Here is a 22,309-nt window from a genome sequence, read left to right on the forward strand (position 1 = left end):
TCATTCAGACACTTTAAAAATATCCTATTTTTGCTTCAGAAACTGAATTTGCAGATATTGTCCTCCAATCAAAGAATATTTTTTGCTCGGGGTCATGTGTTCTGTTGCTCAGATCTTACAATGTTGATTAAATTATTTCTTAATTTCTCCTAATCCATTGGATTGGATCTCTATAATCTATCTGAAGAACGCTATTGTTTCATTTCTATAGTTATAAATACAGAATTCTCTTCAACACTTCACAGATTATTCTTATTAATTTAAGATTACGTTCTGTTTTAAGGCTCCCCACAAAGTTGTACTGACATAATAAGCTGTATTTTCTTTCACACAGGTTGTAATTTTCAAATCAGATGGCACTATATTACTGAATGAAATTGAGATTCATTTGCCATACAGAACAGGTAAAGAAGATTGCTTCTACATATCTCAGCATTGCCTAGATTGATCTAGACAGCTTTCTGTTTGGGCTTTAAGAAATTAAAAAAGTTAAGAACAAAAGGATCACTGACATGTGGGATACCATCAAATGTAATGCAATAAAAGAGACATTGAAAAGGGAGGTTGAGTTGTATTTCCTGATAAATACAGTAGGTACTTATCCCTGAGAGAATTGTGCATAATAATGACTTATAATTCATGACTCTTTCATTTTTCATTGTCTTTTCCCTTCTTCTTCCCCATAAGAAATAACATCAACATACTAGTTAACTATTCTTACCAGGGGCGGGTTTCAAAACCCATCACTACCGGTTTGCTTGTGGGCGTGGGCACGCATGTGCAAAAGCATCTGGGCGGGTGGGCAGAGCCTCCTGCCACCGCTGCTACCGGTTCGCCCAATCCGGGGTGAACCGGTAGCAACCCACCACTGTTTCTTACTTTCCTGGAGAAAGACACTTATATTGACTATTATCCCCCCCCCCACTTTCACATTAAAGATAGAGGACAAATTGATTACATTTCACAGAGGATCACTCAACTTTATCTTTGTTTTTCCAGGTAGTTTCTCAGTTTTCCAGCCATCATCATTCTATACTATTGTGGAAACAAATTATGGGCTAAAGATGCAGATTCAGCTGTCCCCAGTGATGCAACTGTTTCTCATTATGGAGGATTTTGCCAAGGGAACTCTCCAAGGCAAGTCAAACCTTTATCTACCATTAGAGGAAATGTAAAGATTTTGAATGAATTTCTTCTATCCAACTTTTGACAGTCAAGCTATTGACTTCGTTTGAGACTCTTCCACCTTACAGTGCATATCTCAATCTTTAGGATTTTTTGTTACTAAGTATGTTGTTCAGTTTGATGTTTATCCATTTGTGAAAGAATCTCATAATAATGTGTTCCCATATAAAGCTAGTTTGGAGTGTTTAATAGTGCTGATTCAAAACACTAACTTGAAGAGGTCTAAAAAAATTCAATGTTAGATACATTTTTCTCTATTCCTTTACTTATCATTCTGACTAAAAATGGTCACCTCAGAACAGAAGTGGGTTTCAGCAGGTTCTGACCAGTTCTGGAGAACCGGTAGCGGAAATTTTGAGTAGTTCGGAGAACCGGTAGTAAATATTCTGACTGGCCCCACCCCCATCTATTCTCTGCCTCCCAAGTCCCAACTGATTGGGAAGAAATGGAGATTTTGCAGTATCCTTCCCCTGAGTGGGGTGGCAATGGAGATTTTACAGTATCCTTCCCCTGCCACGCCCACCAAGCCATGCCACGCCCACCAAGCCACCCCGACAGAACTGGTAGTAAAAAATTTTGAAGCCCACCACTGCCTCAGAAGTTAACTTTCTTGCAATTATACAATCAGGAGCATTGACATAAGTAAGAACTGATGTAAAACAAAACATTAATATTACCTAGTAATGTTCATATTGGTTTAGAATTACTGTTATGGGGAATGGAAATTTATAGAGCCATGATGGCGCAGTGGTTAGAATACAGTATTGCAGGTTGACTCACTGCTCACATCCTGATGGGGTTCAATGTTGACTTAGCCTTCCATCCTTCCGAGATCAGTAAAATGAAGACCCAATCCGTGGGGGGTGATATACTGAATAGTCTGTAAACCACTTAGAGAGGACTATAAAGGACTATGGGGTGGTATATAAGTTTAAATGCTATTGCTATTAATGATTAGAAGAGCTTACAAAAACAACAAATTTCAATCAAGTAAAACACATTCAATTGTTGTTTTTATCAACAGGACTTTGCGGAGATTACAATGGTATAGAAAGTGATGATTTAAAAACATCAGGTGGAGTGGTTGAAGCAACAGGAGCTTCCTTTGCCAACTCCTGGAAAGCACAAACTAGCTGTAGTGATATGGAAGATAAGTTGGAACACCCTTGTTCTCTGAGTCTTGAGAATGGTAAGGAATGAGCAGCTTTTGTCAATACATTCCCAAATCCACTAACGTCAAGATAATTAATAGCCTACCTCCAAGTCTGGCCCTAATTGTAAGTTGTAGTCTTGCATGCATTGCATATATCTGTGCTCACCCAAAGGCTTTCAATTGAGTATTAGCAGCAACTTTCAATCTCTCTTTTTAGAAGACTCAGAAAAAAACAAAACAAAACAAAACAAAAAAAACACCAGCTGCTGAAGATAGAGAAAATTTCCATTTTGCCAATTGGTGTTATGAAAATGGATGCCAGCTTGGCTTAATGCTTGCTACAGAATATGCTTTTCTTCTGATGATGCTTTCTACTTCCAAACAAGTAAAGACTAGGGAGAGTAATTCAAGGGATGCGATGGCTCAGTGGCTAAGACACCAAGCTTGTCGATCGAAAGGTTGGCAATTCAGTGGTTTGAATCCCTAGTGCCATGAAATGGGGTGAGCTCCCATTACTTGTCCCAGCTTCTGCCAACCTAGCAGTTTGAAAGCAGGTAAAAAATGCAAATAGAAAAATAGGGACCACCTTTGGTGGGAAGGTAACAGCGTTCCGTGTGCCTCTGGTATTTAGTCATGCCAGCCACATGACCACGGAGACATCTTCAGACAGCGCTGGATCTTCAGCTTTGAACGGAGATGAGCACCGTCCGCTAGAGTCGGGAACGACTAGCAAATATGTGCGAGGGGAACCTTTACCTTTACCTTTTAGAGAGATTAAACCTAGTCCTCTAATTATCTGGTAGCCAACAATATCCATTGTTTAATGCATTCCATTGCATAGAATTGCACAGTTGCTTCAATATAGGAGCTACGTATGCAATGCTTAAGATGCCTATTTTGCTTTGCTTTACTGTGGTGGTGATCCAAATAACCTGAACACTAGAATACTGCCATACACATCATATGAGAAACAGAAAAACATTAAATAGATGGTAACCAAATGTCACTGCTCTCTCTGGTATAGAAAAATATGCTGAATATTGGTGCTCTTTATTGAAAAATACAAAAAGTCCTTTTGCAAGATGTCATTCAGTGATTGAGCCAACGGATTATTATAAGGTATGAATTTTGAGATCTTGCTGATCATTCAATATTTTAGAATTAATTTAAATCTCCTAAAACCTGAGGCTTTCTGGGTGGTTTATCAAGAAGGTTTTTTGGGGTGGTTTTTTTTTTTTTTTTTTTGAGAACTTGGCTTCAGGCATACTCAAACGGCAATTAATTTGTTTTTAGTGTTTATGCATCTATTTGAGCTCCAATACAGCACTGCAGCCGATTTCTAATCTTTAACCAAGGCAGTAGCTTTCCTTCAGGTGGTTTGCCCTGGGAGATGCAACACAGTCTATTTTCAGCTTTTAAAAACACATTTTTAAAAAATGGGAGTAGTACAGTCCAGTATGTGAAAAAAATGTTTGGAACTACTTTAGTAGAGCTTAGATTTTGAAAGAAAGGGAAAAGGAACAATTCATGTACACCAGGCCTTCCTTATGTGAACTCTCTAGATCAGTGTTTCTCAGTCTCAGCACCTTTACGATTGGTGTACTTAATCCCCTAGGATTCTGGGAGTTGACATTTACCAATCTTAAAGCAACCAAGGTTAAGAAACATTGTTCTTGATGTGCCTTTAGTCAGGCATTTTGGGAGCTTGAGTCTGAGCTCATGTGGAAGACAACAGATTGAGTGGAAAAACAGGTCATTCCTAATACATGTTTCTCACTCTGTATTATTCTTCCATCACAATTTGGATCATTCCTAATGTGGGTCTCTTATTGTGTCACTACACTTCCGTTGCAATTGTGGAATGGAATGCTGCATTCTGCCAATAGCTATTCTCAAGTGCCAGTTCTTCATCCATTGACTCCTCTTCATTAATCTGGGCTGACTGTTCCCTGATTACTATTTGTTTCAGCGTTGCAAGTATGATACCTGCAATTGTGACTCCAGTGAACAATGTTTATGCGCTGCCCTATCATCTTATGCAAGAGCCTGTGCTTTCAAAGGAGTCATGTTGTCGGGCTGGAGAAATGTGGTCTGCAGTAAGTATCTACATGGTTTTTTTCCCCTTAATTGCTTGATATCAGTATCTTTTTTTAAAAAAACCAAAACAGGTCAGCCCTGGGTTAACGATTAAGCAAAATAAGCATATGCTTAGGGCTCCAAGGGAAGCCCACAGAATATCTTCCCCTAGCTATCATACCTTTAACTCTTCCCTTGCCATACTCAATTTTAATTTTCATCACAATCTTGCTGGTTAAGCAATGTAAGGGGCAAGGGGTACCACTGTGGGGCTGTGTAGGGCCTCAATTGGCCTTAATCCAGTCCTGAAATATGGCCTATCTAGATAAATTGCATTTGGGTGTGTGCAGAAATACTGAGATATACTATTTATAGAAACAGGGAGGTTCATGGGATCATGCCTAACACATTCAGAAGAACTTCATAAAGCTTTAGATCACAGAATCTATTTTTAATCATTCCCTGCCTTTATATGCTGGTGTGATGCTTTTATTAGTAGTCAGTTTTATCTATCATCCATCCATCCATCCATCTGTCTGTCTATCTATCTATCTATCTATCTATCTATCTATCTATCTATCTATCTATCATTTAATTTCTATAGCTGCCCTATTCTACCAAGTGATTCTGAGTGGTTTACAATAACGATACGATACGCTGCTTCAGAAACACTGGTAGATGGAAAAGTAGCATAAAAGAACACAGAAGCCATATCCAATGGACCTTGGATACTTATTTATGAATGTATTATCTTCTCCCTTAAATTCAGACAAAGAAGTAACTTCTTGCCCAGCCAACCAGGTTTTCCACTACAATCTAACCACATGCCAACAGTCCTGCCGTTCTCTTTCTGATGGAGATAAGTACTGCTTGAAAGGTTTCACTTCGGTCGATGGCTGTGGCTGCCCTGACAATACCTATGTGAATGAAAAAGGCATCTGCGTGTCTATGTCTGATTGCTCCTGTCATTATAATGGCTTATATGCGCAACCTGGAGATTCTATCATGAAGGACGAGAAGCGTTGGTACGTTGTGAAGACTGATTCCTCTGTTCCAGTTTGATAAGATGGGCATTCAGCACAAGAGAACTTTAAGTGCTGAGTTACATTTGCAGATTAAACCTGGATGGAGAATTCAGCAGCGCATTTCAGGGAACTGAATTAATCATTTGGTACAATTCAGTCGGAGGTTCTTTCTCCAAATCGTCAACAGATAGAACTAATTATATAGTACATGTTGAGAATCCCTACACTTTTCAGTACTTTAGAAATCCTTCAGTAAGGATGGTCATGAAACTCATATATTGCAAGTGCAACCTTATACCCATGAAGTGTCTATTTAAAAGTATGTCCTTTATTTATGACCACAATTGAGCCCAAAATTTATGTGGCAAAGTGAGAAATTTGTTAAGTGAGTTTTGCCTCCTTTTACGACTTTTCTTGCTACTTTTGTTAAGTGAATCACTGCAGTTGTTAGATTAGTAACACAGTTAAGTGAATCTGATTTTCCCTTTGGCTTTACTTGTCAGAAGGTCACAAAAGAAGATCACATGACTCCAGGAGACTGCAACCGTCATAAATATGAATCAGTTGTCAAGCATTCGAATGTAAATCACATGACCATGGGGATGTTGCAACGGTCATAAGTGTGAAAAACAGTCACAAGTCACTGTTTTCAGTGCCGTTGTAACTTCGAGTGGTCACTAATCAAACTGTTGTAAATCGAGGACTACCTATATAGTATTTCAATGGAGTATACTCCTAGGGAAGAGGAGATAGAATTCAAGAGTCAGAATGCTTGAATTCTTGTGATAACTTTAAAGAGTAATACCATAGGTACAGTATTAATTACGCTCTTATCCACCATTTTATTTAAATGGTTGATCCGTGAAAATGAAGGAAGGTTGCAGGAAGGTTGTACATTTAAAACATTATCATAAACATATGAAAGTATGTGGCAGTCCTTAGCAAATCATTGACATTTCCAGTTTGGCTGCTTGTATTGTGCATCAATGGTATACCATTTAGGGATTCAAGAAATCACTGTAATAAAATACACTTCCATTAAACGTATATAAATTGCAATTCATTTGCAAAATTCTTATTGCTACTGTTTTATCATTTTATTTATTTTGCTATTATTTTCTGCTATTTTTAGTGTTTGCAGAAATGGAAGATTTCATTGTGTAACAGTGGATATACACCATCCCAGTAAGTATCAACCTTCATATTTTAATAATACATACATTTTTATAATTTGAGCTATGTGTTGAATGAAAATTTCTTTTTGACATGGCTTTACCATAAAGCCACTCCATCCTAAGTTTATTAGCTTTTCATTATTATTGTTGTTGTTGTTGTTGTTCTTGTTCTTGTTCTTGTTCTTGTTATTATTACTAACTTTATTCATTAAACATAAAACTCAGTCAACTGAACATTAAAAAATGCATCACAAATACCATTGACTGGTGCTAATGGTTGATACAGGTTGCTGTCAGCATCCTACTGGTAGGTATCAACCAAGTACCTTCTTAAGATGTACAATATTCCAAGTAGCGCAGTTTTTTGCAGTTCCGCTGGTGTGATTGCAGGAAGCTGCAATTTGCTGATGTATCTTATAAATTTCTTGGACATGGTACCAAGTGCCCCAATAACAATGGGTATCACTGTTACATGTTTCAATAATAATAATAATAATAATAATAATAATAATAATAACAACAACAACAACAACAACAACAACAATAATAATAATAATAATAATAATAATAATAATAATAATAATAATAATAATAATTTGATTCGCAATCTGGGACTGGAAAAAACTTAACAGTTCAAGTTAACGAAGAACCTAAAAGCTGTTAAGGTAACGTTAAGTATATAGGCAGTTCCGAGTATGGTTGTTGTTGTTGTTGTTGTTGTTGTTCTTATTGTTCTTATTATATATTCACAACCATGTGAAATCACAGCTTCCAGTTCTTTAGCTGATGTTGGCCTTCATACACATTGAGTTCTTCCCAAGAACTAGGATGCTGTAATGTATTGGGGTGATATATGTATGAATCCAAGCAATATGGCCTTTTGTAATTGACAGAAGGAAAATATTATCAATGCACAGTGTTTTTAGGTGCCATCCAAGATATTTTGGTATGGCACCCAAGGTGTTGATAACCACTAGAAACACAACAACTGATTTATGCCATAATCTTTCAATTTTAAATGTCAGATCTAATACTTTGTGATCTTCTCCAATATCTTGTCTTCTATTCTACTACACTCTGGTATTGCCACATCAATTATTCACACTTTCTTCTTTTCAACCACAGTTATATCTGATGTGTTAGGAGCCAAGAGTTTATTGATTTGTATTAGTATTATAATAAATATTTCCATCTGTAAGTCTCGAACACAATTTCTTTACAGGGACATAGAGCATTTCCAAATTAATTGAATAAGCTGCTCTCAGAATGATTTGTCTACTGTCTGTTCTGACAACACCCAAATTATCTAACCAGACTATAGCTTTCCCTATAAAGGAGAAAAAAAATTCCTGCGAGTCCTGCACTGCCATTCTAATGTCCCAAATTGGAATCAGGCTCATGCAATAGCGATAGCACTTAGACTTACTGTATATACCGCTTCATAGTGCTTTACAGCCTTCTCTAAGCGGTTTATAGAGTCAGCCTATTGCCACTCCAACAATCTGGGTACTCATTTTACCGACCTCAGGAAGATGGAAAGCTGAGTCAAGCTTGAGCTGGTGGGAATCGAACTGCCAAACTACTGGAAGTTGGCAGTCAGCAGAATTAGCCTGCAGTACTGGATTCTAACCACTGCACCACCACGGCTCTACAATCCATGGTGTCGGTTTGATTTTATGAACTAATTTGTTCAGGCATTGCAGGGCAATTTCATCTTAAAGTGATACAAGAATTTTGACAAGAGCATTTTCTATGTATATGGTATTCAATTTGCAGTGTGACATATTTTTAAAGGCACAAACCATTCCAGATTCCTTAGGTTTTTTTTGAGTTTTCATTTGTCTGTTACTATGGAACTAAATTCAAGAGATTTCTTTTTCAATATGCTTTATTTACTTTTCAGATTGTTCATCCAATAAGTCATATTTTGATTGCAACAACTTTGACTCTTGGTCTTCCCAAACGCCAATACGACTTAGCTGTCAAACGCTGGGTACTGATCACGTATGTCTTTCTTCTTTTCTGGCTTTTTTTTACACCTGTATTCCAAAAGTGATGTAATTTTGATAGCGATGTATAGTGTGAAGCTATTATCTTTAATGAACTCCACTAAGGGAATACTGAGATGAACCAAGCTTCTGCTTAAAGTAGCATTCTGTTTGTTAACATTTTGATACAAGAAGTAAAGTCACTGGCCATTTCATATTTAAAAGCAAGAGCCCTACCAAACATATATAGAATTCTTCAATTTTTGGGAGAGGGGATAAATATGCCCATGTAGAAATGAGAAAGCAATTTCTTTCTAATCATATTTCAAATATTTGAAAGATTCTGAGACATAACTCAATATCTAACTTTAGCCCATACTAATTCTATGTTGGTGGTGCACTTTAAATAGTGCATTTGTGTGTGATTTGTCTTTCCAAAACTATATGAACAAAAGTAAGGCATGTGAATTTTAATTGCCTGGATCGTATTAAGTGTGCTATTAAATAGTCATGTGGGTATTATCCTTGTTTCCTATAGTTCCAAACTGAATGTATCTCAGGATGTGTTTGCCCTGAGGGCTTGATTGACGATGGCCGAGGCGGGTGTGTAAAAGAAGATGACTGCCCATGTATTCATAACCAGGTGTTTTATCCCAATGGAGAAACAATAAACGTTGGCTGCAACACATGGTAGGATATGCTATGTAGCAGTGGTGGGATTCAAATTTTTTTACTACTGGTTCTGCGGGCGTGGCATGGCTTGGTGGATGTGGCTTGGTGACGTGGCAGGGGAAGGTTACTGCAAAATCCCCATTTCCTCCCAATCAGCTGGGACTCGGGAGGCAGAGAATAGATGGGGGCGGGGCCAGTCAGAGGTGGCATTTACCGGTTCTCTGAACTATTCAAAATTTCCGCTACCGGTTCTCCAGAACTGGTCAGAACCTGTTGAATACCACCTCTGCTATGTATAAAGTAGAAACAAAAGATGATAGCCATTTCTTATTTTACATAATTAATATTTTGCTCTGTACCTTTAAAGCATTACACAGAGAGATAGCTTTGGTCTTACTATCTCTCTTCCTTCCTCCCTCCCTCCCTCTCTCTCTCTCTCTTTTATACTCTCTAGTACATGCCAAAAAGGAAGCTGGAAATGCACCAACTTAGTGTGTTACGGGACATGTACCATTTATGGCAGTGGCCATGTCATCACCTTTGATGAAAAATTCTATGACTTTGTTGGTCACTGTGAATACGTGGCTTCTCAGGTAATATTCAGTTACCAGTATCACGTTTTGCAGTAACCCAAATTATACAGTGTTTGCAGTGACTGTCAATTTTATTCCATGAATATCCATCAGAATTTCATTCCATGGAATCTTCTTACTCAACAGGCAACTAAGTAATTGCATTAAGATGATTTTTTTTTTGCACATAATTATTTTACCAAACTTCAAAAAATCTGGCTTGAATTGAACTCCATGATATTGAATTAAAATATTAACAACTTAACAACTCTTTGGATGCTTTCTGAAATTTATTTCACTCAGTGTTGATGATATCTTTATTGGTAACAGCCACTCTCGCTCAATACACTTTCAAGCGAAAAAAACCTTTGCCAATCTTCCCTTTTAAAACAGGAATTCCTAATGGGTAAGATATGCTGGCCTAGTTTGTCTATGTCCTACCAAATTTTGATCCTAACAGGATAACTTATTTAAGATAGTGTCCATTTGACTTCCTGATAGGGATGTCTTTACATTTAAGTGAAACTAAATTGCAACTAAAACAATTTGACTCAAATTTTACCATCTATTACAATCTATTACAATCTTACAATCTATTCTGTTGTTTCAACTGAATCACAAAATAATTTGGAGATCTGGAACTGTAGTGTTGGTGTTTTAAAAGCTGGGGGAGTTCCTTTGCAATGACTCTTTGGGGTTTGTATTTTGCAATCTTCATATTTATTCATTTTATCTTACTTATTTATTTATTAGTCCAATTCATATGCCACCCTTCTCTGGAGACTCAGGGCAGCTTACAATGCATTATAGCAATAGCCTGCATACTTTTTTGTATATACCTGCTTATTAGGGCTTTTGCCCCCACCCCCCCAAGCGGTGTTGTTCTATACAAAGTTGGCTTATTGCCCCCACAATCCGGGTCCTCAATTTACCTACCTCGAAAGGATGGAAGGCTGAGTCAACCTTGAGCCTGGTGAGATTCGAACTTGCACTAATTGCAGGCAGCTGGCAGCTAAATGCTAGCACTTTAACAGCACTTTAGTCCGCTGCACCACCGAGGCTCTTCTGACCATTTCAAATATTTTGCCAACAATATTTTGGGTTACAATTCTTTGAATTAACCTTATCTGAATGGTTGATCAATTACTCTGCCTCACCATGCACGTGACTATGACCACATTATGACATTATATGACTGCAATGGTACCGATACAATAATTTTCAGTCAAATAAAATATGCTATTTTTAAAGACTAGCTCATTAAATGTTTTTTTGGGGTGGGTGGGTGGGGGAAGTTGGTTAGTAAGTGCTTTGAAGCATGAATGTTCTCATAAACATAAAGGAATGATTAACTGCCCAGTGCCCAGTGTTGCTCTGTGAGAGAAATGTGAAACATTATTTGATTTGATTTTGCTTAACCTTGATCCTCTTTTTTTTGACTATGCCCACTAGGATTACTGTGGCAACCAGCAAGGAACGTTTAGTGTGATCGTAGAGAACGTTCCCTGTGGAACAACAGGAGTTACCTGCTCCAAAGCCATTAAATTGTTTCTAGGGGTATGTATCAGTGATGAAATCCACTTTTTTTAAACTTCTGGTTCTGTGGGTGTGGCTTGGTGGGCTTGGTGTGGCTTGGTGGGTGTGGCTTGGTGGGCATGGCAGGGGAAGGATACTGCAAAATCTCCATTCCCATCCCACTCCAGGGGAAAGATACTGCAAAATCCCCATTCCCTCCCCACTCCAGGGGGAAGGATATTGCAAACTCCATTGCCCCCCAGCCTGGGGCCAGCCAGAGGTGGTATTTGCTGGTTCTCTGAACTACTCAAAATTTCCGTACTGGTTCTCCAGAACCTGTCAGAACCTGCTAGATTTCACCCCTGGTATGCATCGAGCACAGAAGTGAATATGCCTGAGAAGGGTTGTTTGAAAGCAACCTTCTCGACCCAAAGAAATCAGAGAATACTTTGAAGTCTTGAACAAATTGGACTCAACTCTATATTTTCAAGTCTGACATTAAGTAACGTAGCATCTGGTTGATTGACAACTCAGTTGAAAGTTGATCATGTTGGGCTATTAATTAAAAAACAACAAAGCATTACAACAAATTTAAATTTATTTTTTTTAATTCTGCCTTTATTACTTTTTATAATCGATAAGCTTTTGTCTACTATAGCACATTTGTTCCGATACAGGAAGGGTTATTCTGATGACTGCTTTATAGAGAATGATCTTCTCTTTTTGATTCTACCTGAGCTGAAATGGGCTGCATTCCAAAAAGAGTAAACCTAAACCAAAACCATAATAAATGTGTTAATCCAGTGTGTTAATCCACTGTTCTTGGAGTGTACCGAGTAGGAGGGACTATTTAAAATTCCAACTTCTGTTTTCATCACATAGCCTCCATTGTATTTCTGCCTTTTAGACCACAGAGCTGAAGCTGCAAGAAAAACACATCGACAAAATTGAGTGGGGTAACCAGAGCTCTATAACATATTGGATTCGTGGATCAGTTGGGTTGTATACAGTAATTGAAGCCAGCAATGGAGTGATGCTCATTTGGGATAAGAAGACAACTATTTTCATCAAGTTGATGCCCTATCATAAAGTCAGTGCTTCTAGAACGCTTTCCACGTAACATTTTTATGTTACTAATGGATGAATATATTAAAAATATTTTCTTACAGTATTTATGTCTTAATACATACTATATATCTCTATGTATATTACAATTTACTTCGTGATAAATATAGATTAACGCAATATGCACAAGAAGTTATTGAACCCACCCGGGAGGACTCACTGAATAATGTTTAAATAGGATTTAAATATATAGAATAAAGGGGAGGAAGAGACACTTTCCTGTCCAACTTAGCTAAGCCTTGGGAAAATAGAACAAACCTTTTACTGGATCCAGCCCAAGGCAAACATCTAAAATGCTTAATGCAGGTTTACAATGCTTTTCCTTATTTACAGTAGGCTTCTTTTTCCATGCTAGTGATACATACCTGTTTGTAATTCTTTTAGTGTGTGGTGTGAAGATATTGCTGTTTACTTGGTAATGATTATTTTAAATAACTATAACAGCAGTGGAATACAGTGAATACAGTGAAAACAGTGAATTTTCGAAATTGAATCTGGTTTAATTTCAAAAGTAAACAGACCAATTCTTTCCCTCTTTGCACACTTATATTTGCTTTCTTCTTATATATGGAAAGTTATGTACACAAAACTATGATTTGGAATATTGCATGCAAAGGAAACAGCAGATTCTGTCATAGTTTTCTTAAATACTAACTTTGGGGTTTTTTTTTTCCCTTCTCTGGAACCCTAGACACAATACAGGTAATTCCCGATTTAGGATCACACAATTGAGGCCAAAATTTCCATTGCTAAACAAGACAGTCGTTAAATGTTTTGCTTCATTTTACAACCTTTCTTGCCACAGTTGTTAAGTGAATTACTGGAATAGTTAAATTAGTAACATGGTGACAAAATGAATCTGGCTTCCCCAGATTGACTTTGCTTGTCAGAAGATTGCAAAAGGGAATCTCATGACCCTGAAACACTGCAACCATCATAAATACATGCCAGTTGCCAAGCATCCATATTTTGATCACATGACCAGGGAGATGCTGCCATCGTAAATGTGTAAACCGTTGTAAATGTGAAAAACAGTCACAAGCCGCTTTTTTCCAGTGCTGTTGTAATTTCAAACAGTCACTAAACAAATAGTTGTACGTTGAGAACTACCTGTATTTCCACAACAGATCATGGTAGAAATATGAACTTGGTCAGTAAATTATTCAAATTCGTTTTAGCTTTGATGAAGTACTTTTCTTAACTTGCAGGGGAAAGTCTGTGGTTTGTGTGGTAACTTTGATAAAAAAGCCAGCAATGACTTTACAACAAGGAGTATGGCTCAAGACACAGTCAGTGCCTTGACATTTGGAAATTCATGGAAAAAGGATCCGGCTTGCCCTGATGTAGACGTAGTCATTGAGCCCTGTGAGTTGAAGCCACATCGGAAAGCTTGGGCAGAGAAAGAGTGCAGCCTTATCAAAAGTGATACTTTTAAAATATGTCATCACAAGGTTAGTAGTTTTAGTTTGGTTCTGAGTTATTATGGCATTGGCAACTTTAAGATGTGTGGACTTCATCTCCCAGAATTCCCCAAAATGCTGGTCAAGGAATCCTGGGTGTTGAAGTCCACACATTGTAAAATTGCTAAGGTTGAAAAACACCTTATTAGGGAATGTTGTGACACAGTGTTCTTTAAAATAAAATAAACCACTCTCATTTGGGAGCCTCCGACTGTGTCCATTGGTGTTGCTGTACATCTGAACAATAGCTGCCCTGTATCAATTTTGGAAACGTTAATATATGAATCTTTTCCTTCCTGTTTCCACATTAATTTGCAATATTTGTTTTTTTAAAAAATGTTATTTAAATACGTATTTAAATATGTATTCTGAACATTTTCACAAGATACAAATTTAGAGATGCAATGACACTCCAGATATATATTTTCTAATATATTGCCATTTTAAAGATAGATTTTTAATTACATTATGGTAACCATTATTGAACTATGATATTCAGGGAAGGGGAAATTATGTGCTTAGTTTTATTCCAGTCCATTAGGACAGGAATTATTGATCAAATAATTCCATATTAGGTTCCACATAGACTGCTTTGCTTAAAAACATTGAATCCAGAATGCAATGTTTAGCTATGTGAGGAAAGCAAACTTTAAGTAAAATTACAGTTTCCTTGCCCTGAGAATTGAGAGAAATGCTGAACAAAATTAAACTTTTAAGGCCCTGAAGCACCTTGGTGCTTCCAATGTGAACGGGATAGAACCTCATTCATCCATAGCATATAGACTTCTCTTGGGTAATTGGATGATCACCTTGCTCTTCTGTCTTCAAAGGAAACTGCAGTCATGCAAATATCCAAATGCTGTGATTCTGTAATTTTTCAATAGGTGGATCCACAGCCATACTATGAAGCCTGTGTACATGATGCCTGTGCCTGTGATACTGGGGGGGACTGTGAATGCTTCTGTACTGCAGTTGCTGCCTATGCGCATGAATGCATCAAAGCTGAAGCATGCGTCCACTGGAGAACTCCAGATATATGCCGTAAGCATTCCAGATAAACTATTAAAGTTCCAGGATAAGCATACAGTATCCAGTTATCTCAAAGGATGATATTCTAGAAACACGAGACTATAATCTTTCACAAGTCTAGATGTGTTTATTTAATTTAGCAAAACCTAATCTTGGTTAGGTTTATTCTCTGAGACATTTTATGCTAAAACCCTTTAATTTTGTGATAAGGAATCCCTGAGGCCAGATACCACCAGATGATGGTGGTGGTGGTGGTGGTGGTGGTGGTGGTGGTGGTGATGATGATGATGATGATGATGATGATGATGATGATGATAATAATAATAACAACAACAACAACAACAACAACAACAACAATACAAATTATTATCAAATTACTACTATTATTGCCAAAATCATACATTGGAAGTGTTGCCAGAAGTTTGGGTTTGAATGCAGCAAAAATTCCTGAGAACACAAAATTGACAAAAGTTCTTCAAAATTAGCAAGTCAAGATCCTGTGGGATTTTCGGATGGCCCACAACACACTTTGTGGAAAAGAAAAAAAAAGTCTGGTTCATTGATATTGCAATACCAGGTGATGCACGAATTGAAGAGAAACAGCTAGAAAAAATAACAAAATATTGTGATTTGCACATTGAAGTTGAGTGACTAGGAGGAAGAAATAGGAGCCCTGGGAGCAATACCCAAAGGGCTGCCTAGATACATGGAAATTTTGAACTTTTTAGAGCTGAATATATCAGAACTGCCTATATACTCAGACATTACCCTAACAGCTCTTAGGTCTTTGGTTAGGACTTGAACTGTTAAGCTTTTACCATTCCCAGATTGTGAATCAAATGGAAGATGATGATGATGATGATGATGATGATGATGATGATGATGATGATCTCTTTTATTCATTAAACATGAAACTCCATCAACTAAACATTTAAAAATGCATCACAAATATCATTGACTGATGCTGATGGTTGATACGGGTTGCTGCCAGCATCCTAGGTATCAACCAAGTATTATTATTATTATTATTATTATTATTATTATTATTATTATTATTATTATTATTATTATTATTATTCACAAACAAACAAATAAAAACCTCAAAAGGCAAACTTGATAGACTCCTGGTCATTTTATGCTGTTAGACAAGTCAATTTAGATAAAAATGTTGCAACAATCTACATAATTGCCTTTAAAGACACTATTCTGCTTCCAGTATGTACAAATATCCATGTACTTTTTATTAGAGATCCCCTCCAAAACATAGATAATGTTAGCATCAAAGATAGGCAGCGTAGGATACCTATATAGGATACCTCAGCTGTATAGCTATAGGATGCATACTTGTAGTGTTATTCATTAGTTCCAGTGATGTCACACAGAGATATCTTACATACGAATTGGGGAAAAAAATAAAGTCTGCTTCTTTTCTAATGAGCAACTTTCTTTTTAAAGCAATCTTTTGTGAATACTACAATCCTAATGAAGATATATGTGAGTGGCACTATGAGCCTTGTGGACGTGATATTTTAACTTGCAAAATCCTCAATCAAGTCACCACCAACTTTTCAGTGTCATACTTAGAAGGTAAAAGACCTGTTAATTTGTAGTGGATTTATTCTTCAAAGATTGTTTGTTAGTCCAATATGGAGCTGGGGGAATGTGGTTGGGTCATTCACCTGGGTGGCCAATAAACAAACATAAAATAAAAGTCATTCAGTGAGCTGATCCACTTTGGTAGGAAAGCCATTTATGAGCCATGGTGGCACAGTGGTTAGAGTGAAGTACTGCAGACTACTTCTGCTGCCTGCCGGCTGCCTGCAATTTGGCAGTTCAAATCTCACCAGGCTCAAGGTTGACTCAGCCTTCCATCCTTCTGAGGTGAGTAAAATGAGGACCCAGATTGTTGGGGGCATTATTCTGACTCTATAAACCACTTAGAAAGGGCTATAAAGCACTATGAAGCAGTATATAAGTCTAAATGCTATTGCTATTGTTATTGCTATACTGCTTGTTTATTTTTGGACCCAAAATAGGATGGTGCCACTGAGGCCCTTCCTGGCATTTGGGTTGCAGTTTAGGAAACATCCTTGTCTCTGATTAATGAATGTTAGCTTCATTAGAATGAAGACTGTTAAATGCCTAGGGACATGATTTTTCTTTCTAATTGGCCATTTTATTTTTGTGCTTAGTCTACTAGACTGATTCTTTAAAAAACAGTTCCAAAGATGTAGACCTAAATTTCATCAGAGATAAAACATGGCATGAGTGTTTCTTTAGCTACCGAAGTCTTGACTCTCAGTCTTTAATGAAAAGGGGATATTTTTTGCCCCGTTTCTAGTATATTCTTAGTGTTACTACTCCAAGGGAAATATCAGAATAAACATGTATAGAAGAAGTTCAGAACTGCATTTATCCCTTAGAAATGACATCCAGTCAACTGACACACGATGAATAATTTCCATTTCCTTCTGATATATAAATTGAAGGTGTTATTCTTTAATCAAGTCTTTGGAGCATGTCTCTTTCATGCAATGCTTCTATGGCACAGACAGATAATAGCTGCCATTTTACAAAATGCATCTTTCTGGACATTAGGTTGCTACCCACGATGTCCTCCAGAATATCCAATCTACAACGAGGAGACCAAATTATGTGGAACAAAGGAAACATGTGGTTGCTACCATAATGATAATTACTACATACCTGGAGAGCTCATCCCCAACTATGAACTGTGCCACTCTTGGTATGTGGAAGAACTGAAAAAAAACATTTGAACAAATGTTGTTATTGAAACTATTCAGTTTCAAATGATTGGGTTTGTGCGTGAGTGTATGATGAAAACAGCATTCTAAATTAGAAAGCACTTTTAGGATAGATTATATTGAAAAGAGTGAAAAGTTAGAAGAGATGAGAATGCAAAATTACATATTCTCTCCTCCAATTGCTCCTTCCTCCAGAAGTCAGTAAACTCATTTGATAGAAGAAAAGGAGCATGTCAGATAATCACCACCTTGTGTTTTTTTATAAGCTCCATAATGCTTCATATGCATCATTTATTTCTTATGATGGCCTAATAAATTAGGCAAGAATACCATTCTATGGATAAAGCAATTAGTGGGAAAAGCTGTTTTGGCTACCAAAGCGAACTGGTGTCCAGTGAGTTGGAACCAAGCTGCATGGAGAAGAACAAGAATAGTAGCAAGTCATACCTATGCTTCCTTACACCCCACCCCCCAACTGGCAAAACCACTGTGTATGCTGTTCTGAGTGGTCCTGATCTTTCTAGAAGAGATTGTTAGGAACTTTGGGAGTAGCAGTAAAAAGAGACAATGAGAGACCAGAGGTTTTCCCTACTGGGGTCATTCAATTCATGAAGTTGTCTTCCACAGACCTCTGTATGTGGAGAGATGTGCATCTGAGGAATCCAAGAAGATGGGGATGTCCTAGTTGAGAGTTTGGGTTTTTGACCATTCAAGTCATTCAGCTTGCTTTAGAACAGGGGTGTCAAACTGGAATTCTTTGAGGGCCGGATCAACATTGTAGTTGTCCTCCACGGGCCGGCTGACGGGGAGGCAGAGGAGATGGGATGGACACCTCTTGCAGCACCCCCTGTGCCCCAATTTCAGCCGGCAGAGGCACTGTAGGCTGGTCCTTTGCTATTTTCAGGCCAGCCCTGAGGGCCAGATCTAAGGATCCTATGGGCCAGATCCGGCCTGAGGGCCTTGAGTTTGATACCCTTGCTTTAGAATAAATAAAAAGTTGAAGAATAGTTTCGTGCAATTTCTTAATTTCTTCCTCACTTTATGGGACTTCAACTTTAGAGTCCCCATTAAAATGCCATTGTTTGTGATAAAAGTGCTATATAAAGCAATGTACATGCAAGGCTATCTTTTCTACAAAAAGAAAATGTCAGGAAGTAATCTCCCTCCTTCTTTCTTCTTTTTAAAGAGAAAATACTGGCAAAGCGAAGGAGCTTAATTGTAAAAGAACTACCTAGTTTTTGCCAAAGTTTTTTGCCACATGGTAAAAAAAATTAAGGGGATGGGAATAAAAAACAAGCCCTATGGGGCAGTGTTTCCCAATTTTGACTTTGACTACCATAATTCCCTAGCCAGCACAGCTATTGCTGAGATTGCTGGGAGTTGAATTCTGCACACCTAAAAGTAGCCAGGATTGGGAAACGTTGCTCATACACCTGAAAAGGAAGGATCACAAATGACCAAGGTTGGCATTAATTTGGCATTAATTTCTGATTAGGCTTGGTCTGGTATTTCCATTTGCGGTATTAGCCTCATAGAATTTATAGATATGTGGAGTTCACTTACCGAAGACCTGACTCCATTCTATTCTCATATCTATTCCTGCCAGCGTTAACTTCCTGTCCTGTGAAATTAAGTGAACAACTTACATTTATTATTAGAATTACATTATGAATCCGGGGCACCGAAAGCACAATTGCAGATTGAATATAGTTAGGCTACAAGAATTTAACAAAACTTTAATATCAAAGTTTAATATTGCTAAATAAATAAAACTTAAAATATTTTGTTTCTGTTTTTTAAAAAAACTTTCAGTTACTGCGAGTCATCGGGAACTGTGACATGTAAACCTAAAAAAGGTATGTTTTTCCAATACAAAACCCAAGCAGCTTCCATATATCTCTCTTGAAAGAGCAAGTCATGATTTGAGGTGTTTATTTTAAAAGTCCAAATATTAAGAATGTCAGCTTTATTTTGTAACTTTTTTCTACACATGGTATATTTAAGGAAAGATGAATGAGGTCCCAGTAGCTATACATTTAGGTGTAAATATATTTTTTTTTTTTAAATTACCAGCAATCCTACAGTTCTAATCCTTCAGAGTACAATGTTTAGTATAGTTCTCTGCCAATTTACACAGCCATAATGATTCCTTGGGTTACAGGGAAACTTTTGATAATGGCCTGAGATGTTTGAAAGGTGGATATACAAACTAAATCCAATGAGACATATAATAGAGCTGATTGTTAAATCCACTCTGGAATAACACTGGCAGCTATAAATTATATTTTTCAATCTGTAAATTGATCGTTTAGAATCTTGTGAAGATGTATACAACTCTTTGAGGCTTATTTAGCAAAGGGAAGAGCAGATTTGGAAGCATTTTGCCAAGATTTTCCAGATAATGTCTCTCATGTTTTTTGTTATATGGATTCTACCTTTCCAGTGTCAAACGAGATGATAATAGTTATCTCTCATCCATTATTATGAGATCCTGTTAAGTTTATTATACCAGAGAATGAAGATGGAACATTTGAAAAACCAAAGCCAACTACCAGTGTGTTTGAACTTTACCTAACTATTTTAGCCAAAAGAGTAACAATAGCCAGAAGATTTTCAACCTGCCTGAAGCAATGATGAAAAAGCCTTTTCAAAAACTTGACAGGTTGATAATACTTACAACAGCTCATCAGTACACCAGTCACTCAAGGAGATGGTCAGCTCGTGTTTTCTGGATGTTTAAATATAGAGGCTGGGCAGCATCACTTGGGAATGCTTTGAAATTAAATTCCTGAATCGAGCACTGTGGATGTTATGACCTCTTTCAGCTTTTTTTTTTTTGAGTAATTTTTATTTTTTATTTTTTTAAGACAAACAAACATTTAATACCTCAATCCTCCTTTCTCTGTGAAATCTTGGTGTTATCTTCTAGGCTTCTTCTCCATCTTCCATAAGTTTCTTCTATCTTCATCTTCATCCAAACCATTCTAACATTTCATTGCTAAAATAATATTGTAATCATCATTTGTACATAGTTTATAATATCGGTCATCTATATCTCTTTTCCAACCAACTATAAAAATGATTCCATGTCTTAAAATATTCTGATTGCTCAGGTCATCTCTCTCTTTTTCAAAATTTGGCTGGTATATCATTATGAACAGTTCTGCAGTGTTTTGACGTAACCCAAATCTTGTCACTTATCGATTAAATTATTATAATACTCTTCACATAGGTTTGCCCTTAAAGATTTTTTAGAAAGTATAGCTGGTCAAATATGGCAACCCAGGCAGGGGTGGGTTCTACTTACCTTTACTACCGATTTGCAATGGGGCTGCACATGCGAGCTTTGCTCATGCGTCTGCACACGTTGTTCTGCACATGCACAGAAGCGTTCTGATGACGTTGGGGTCAGTGGGCAGAGCCTCCTGCCGGTTTTACTACCAGTTCTATAGAACCGGTGCGAACCGGGAGCAACCCACCACTGAACCCAGGTTGTAACTGGCCGTAAAAGATCAAACTATAAAATAGCACTCTAGTTGGACTGGTTACCAGTTCACTTCTTGATGCAATTAAAGGTATTTATTTATTTTTTTAATTTAATTTATTTAGTTTGTCAAACATCTATGAGATAACAGGAATAAGTATAAACATGGATATGAACACAGGAAATGGATACGAATAAATGGGGACAGTAGGACAGGGACGGAAGGCACGCTGGTGCACTTATGCACACCCCCTACAGACTTCTTAGGAATGGGGTGAGGTCAACAGTAGACAGTCTAAGGTTAAAGTTTTGGGGGTTTGAGGATGTAACAACAGAATCAGGTAGTGCATTCCAGGCATTGACCACTCTGTTGCTGAAGTCGTATTTTCTGCAATCGAGTTTGGAGCGGTTTATCTTGAGTTTGTATCTATTGTGTGCTCTTGTATTTTTGCGGTTGAAGCTGAAGTAGTCATTGACAGGTAGGACGTTGTAGCGGATAATTTTGTATACTACGCTTAGGTCGGACCTTAGGCGGCGCAGTTCTAGGTTGTCCAAGCCCAAAATTTGGATCAAAGCCCCTAAGAATCTGGCTGGCTTGTAAAAAAAAAAAACTGTGACAGTTTCTTTTCTGAACTCACTCCTTCTGAAGTGAAGCTAGCATTGCAATGAAACAGTTGTTCAGCTCTCATGTTGTGAAATTCCTTCTGTTTGAACTTTGTTAATATATTTTTCCACAGAGTGTTGTGTTTATGATGGCAAAGAATATGGAGTGGGAGAGATCGTTGCTGACAAAACTGAAGATTGTGTGTACCTAATATGCACACTAAATGGCACCATGGAAACTAAATATGATGGATGCAGTACAACTTCTCCTCCTACAACCACTTCCAGCACTACTACTACTACTACCACTCCTACTACCACCCCAAGTAAGCTTCCAGTGTTAATAATTCTTTTTATTGCCCTGGAGGATAATAAACATGTATAGAAATTTGGTTGATAATACCATGTTGAGCTATGTTCAGTGTGGAAACTTTGTCAATTTTCTCTAAAACTCTTAAAATGAGCCAACCAAAATTTACTAT

The 22,309-nt window shown here is 37.4% G+C and overlaps 1 protein-coding gene across 1 annotated transcript in view; it reads left to right on the forward strand.

Annotated features, from left to right (window-relative positions):
* LOC139310802 (mucin-2-like) overlaps positions 1–22,309 on the forward strand; it is a 63,313-nt gene that overhangs the window by 14,806 nt on the left and 26,198 nt on the right. The window contains exons 11-28 of the mRNA XM_070935036.1: positions 335–404; positions 1,000–1,137; positions 2,210–2,374; positions 3,363–3,457; positions 4,308–4,434; positions 5,184–5,439; positions 6,572–6,599; positions 8,484–8,618; positions 9,141–9,292; positions 9,729–9,867; positions 11,299–11,403; positions 12,269–12,451; positions 13,695–13,937; positions 14,831–14,987; positions 16,431–16,562; positions 17,574–17,721; positions 19,553–19,596; positions 21,962–22,153. Of these exons, the coding sequence (XP_070791137.1) occupies positions 335–404; positions 1,000–1,137; positions 2,210–2,374; positions 3,363–3,457; positions 4,308–4,434; positions 5,184–5,439; positions 6,572–6,599; positions 8,484–8,618; positions 9,141–9,292; positions 9,729–9,867; positions 11,299–11,403; positions 12,269–12,451; positions 13,695–13,937; positions 14,831–14,987; positions 16,431–16,562; positions 17,574–17,721; positions 19,553–19,596; positions 21,962–22,153 (2,509 nt within the window). The remainder of the gene's footprint in view (positions 1–334; positions 405–999; positions 1,138–2,209; positions 2,375–3,362; positions 3,458–4,307; positions 4,435–5,183; positions 5,440–6,571; positions 6,600–8,483; positions 8,619–9,140; positions 9,293–9,728; positions 9,868–11,298; positions 11,404–12,268; positions 12,452–13,694; positions 13,938–14,830; positions 14,988–16,430; positions 16,563–17,573; positions 17,722–19,552; positions 19,597–21,961; positions 22,154–22,309) is intronic.

This window comes from Pituophis catenifer, unplaced genomic scaffold, assembly GCF_029215685.1.
Source record: "Pituophis catenifer annectens isolate HBS135680 unplaced genomic scaffold, rPitCat1.0.hap2 SCAF_1, whole genome shotgun sequence".
NCBI lineage: Eukaryota > Metazoa > Chordata > Lepidosauria > Squamata > Colubridae > Pituophis > Pituophis catenifer.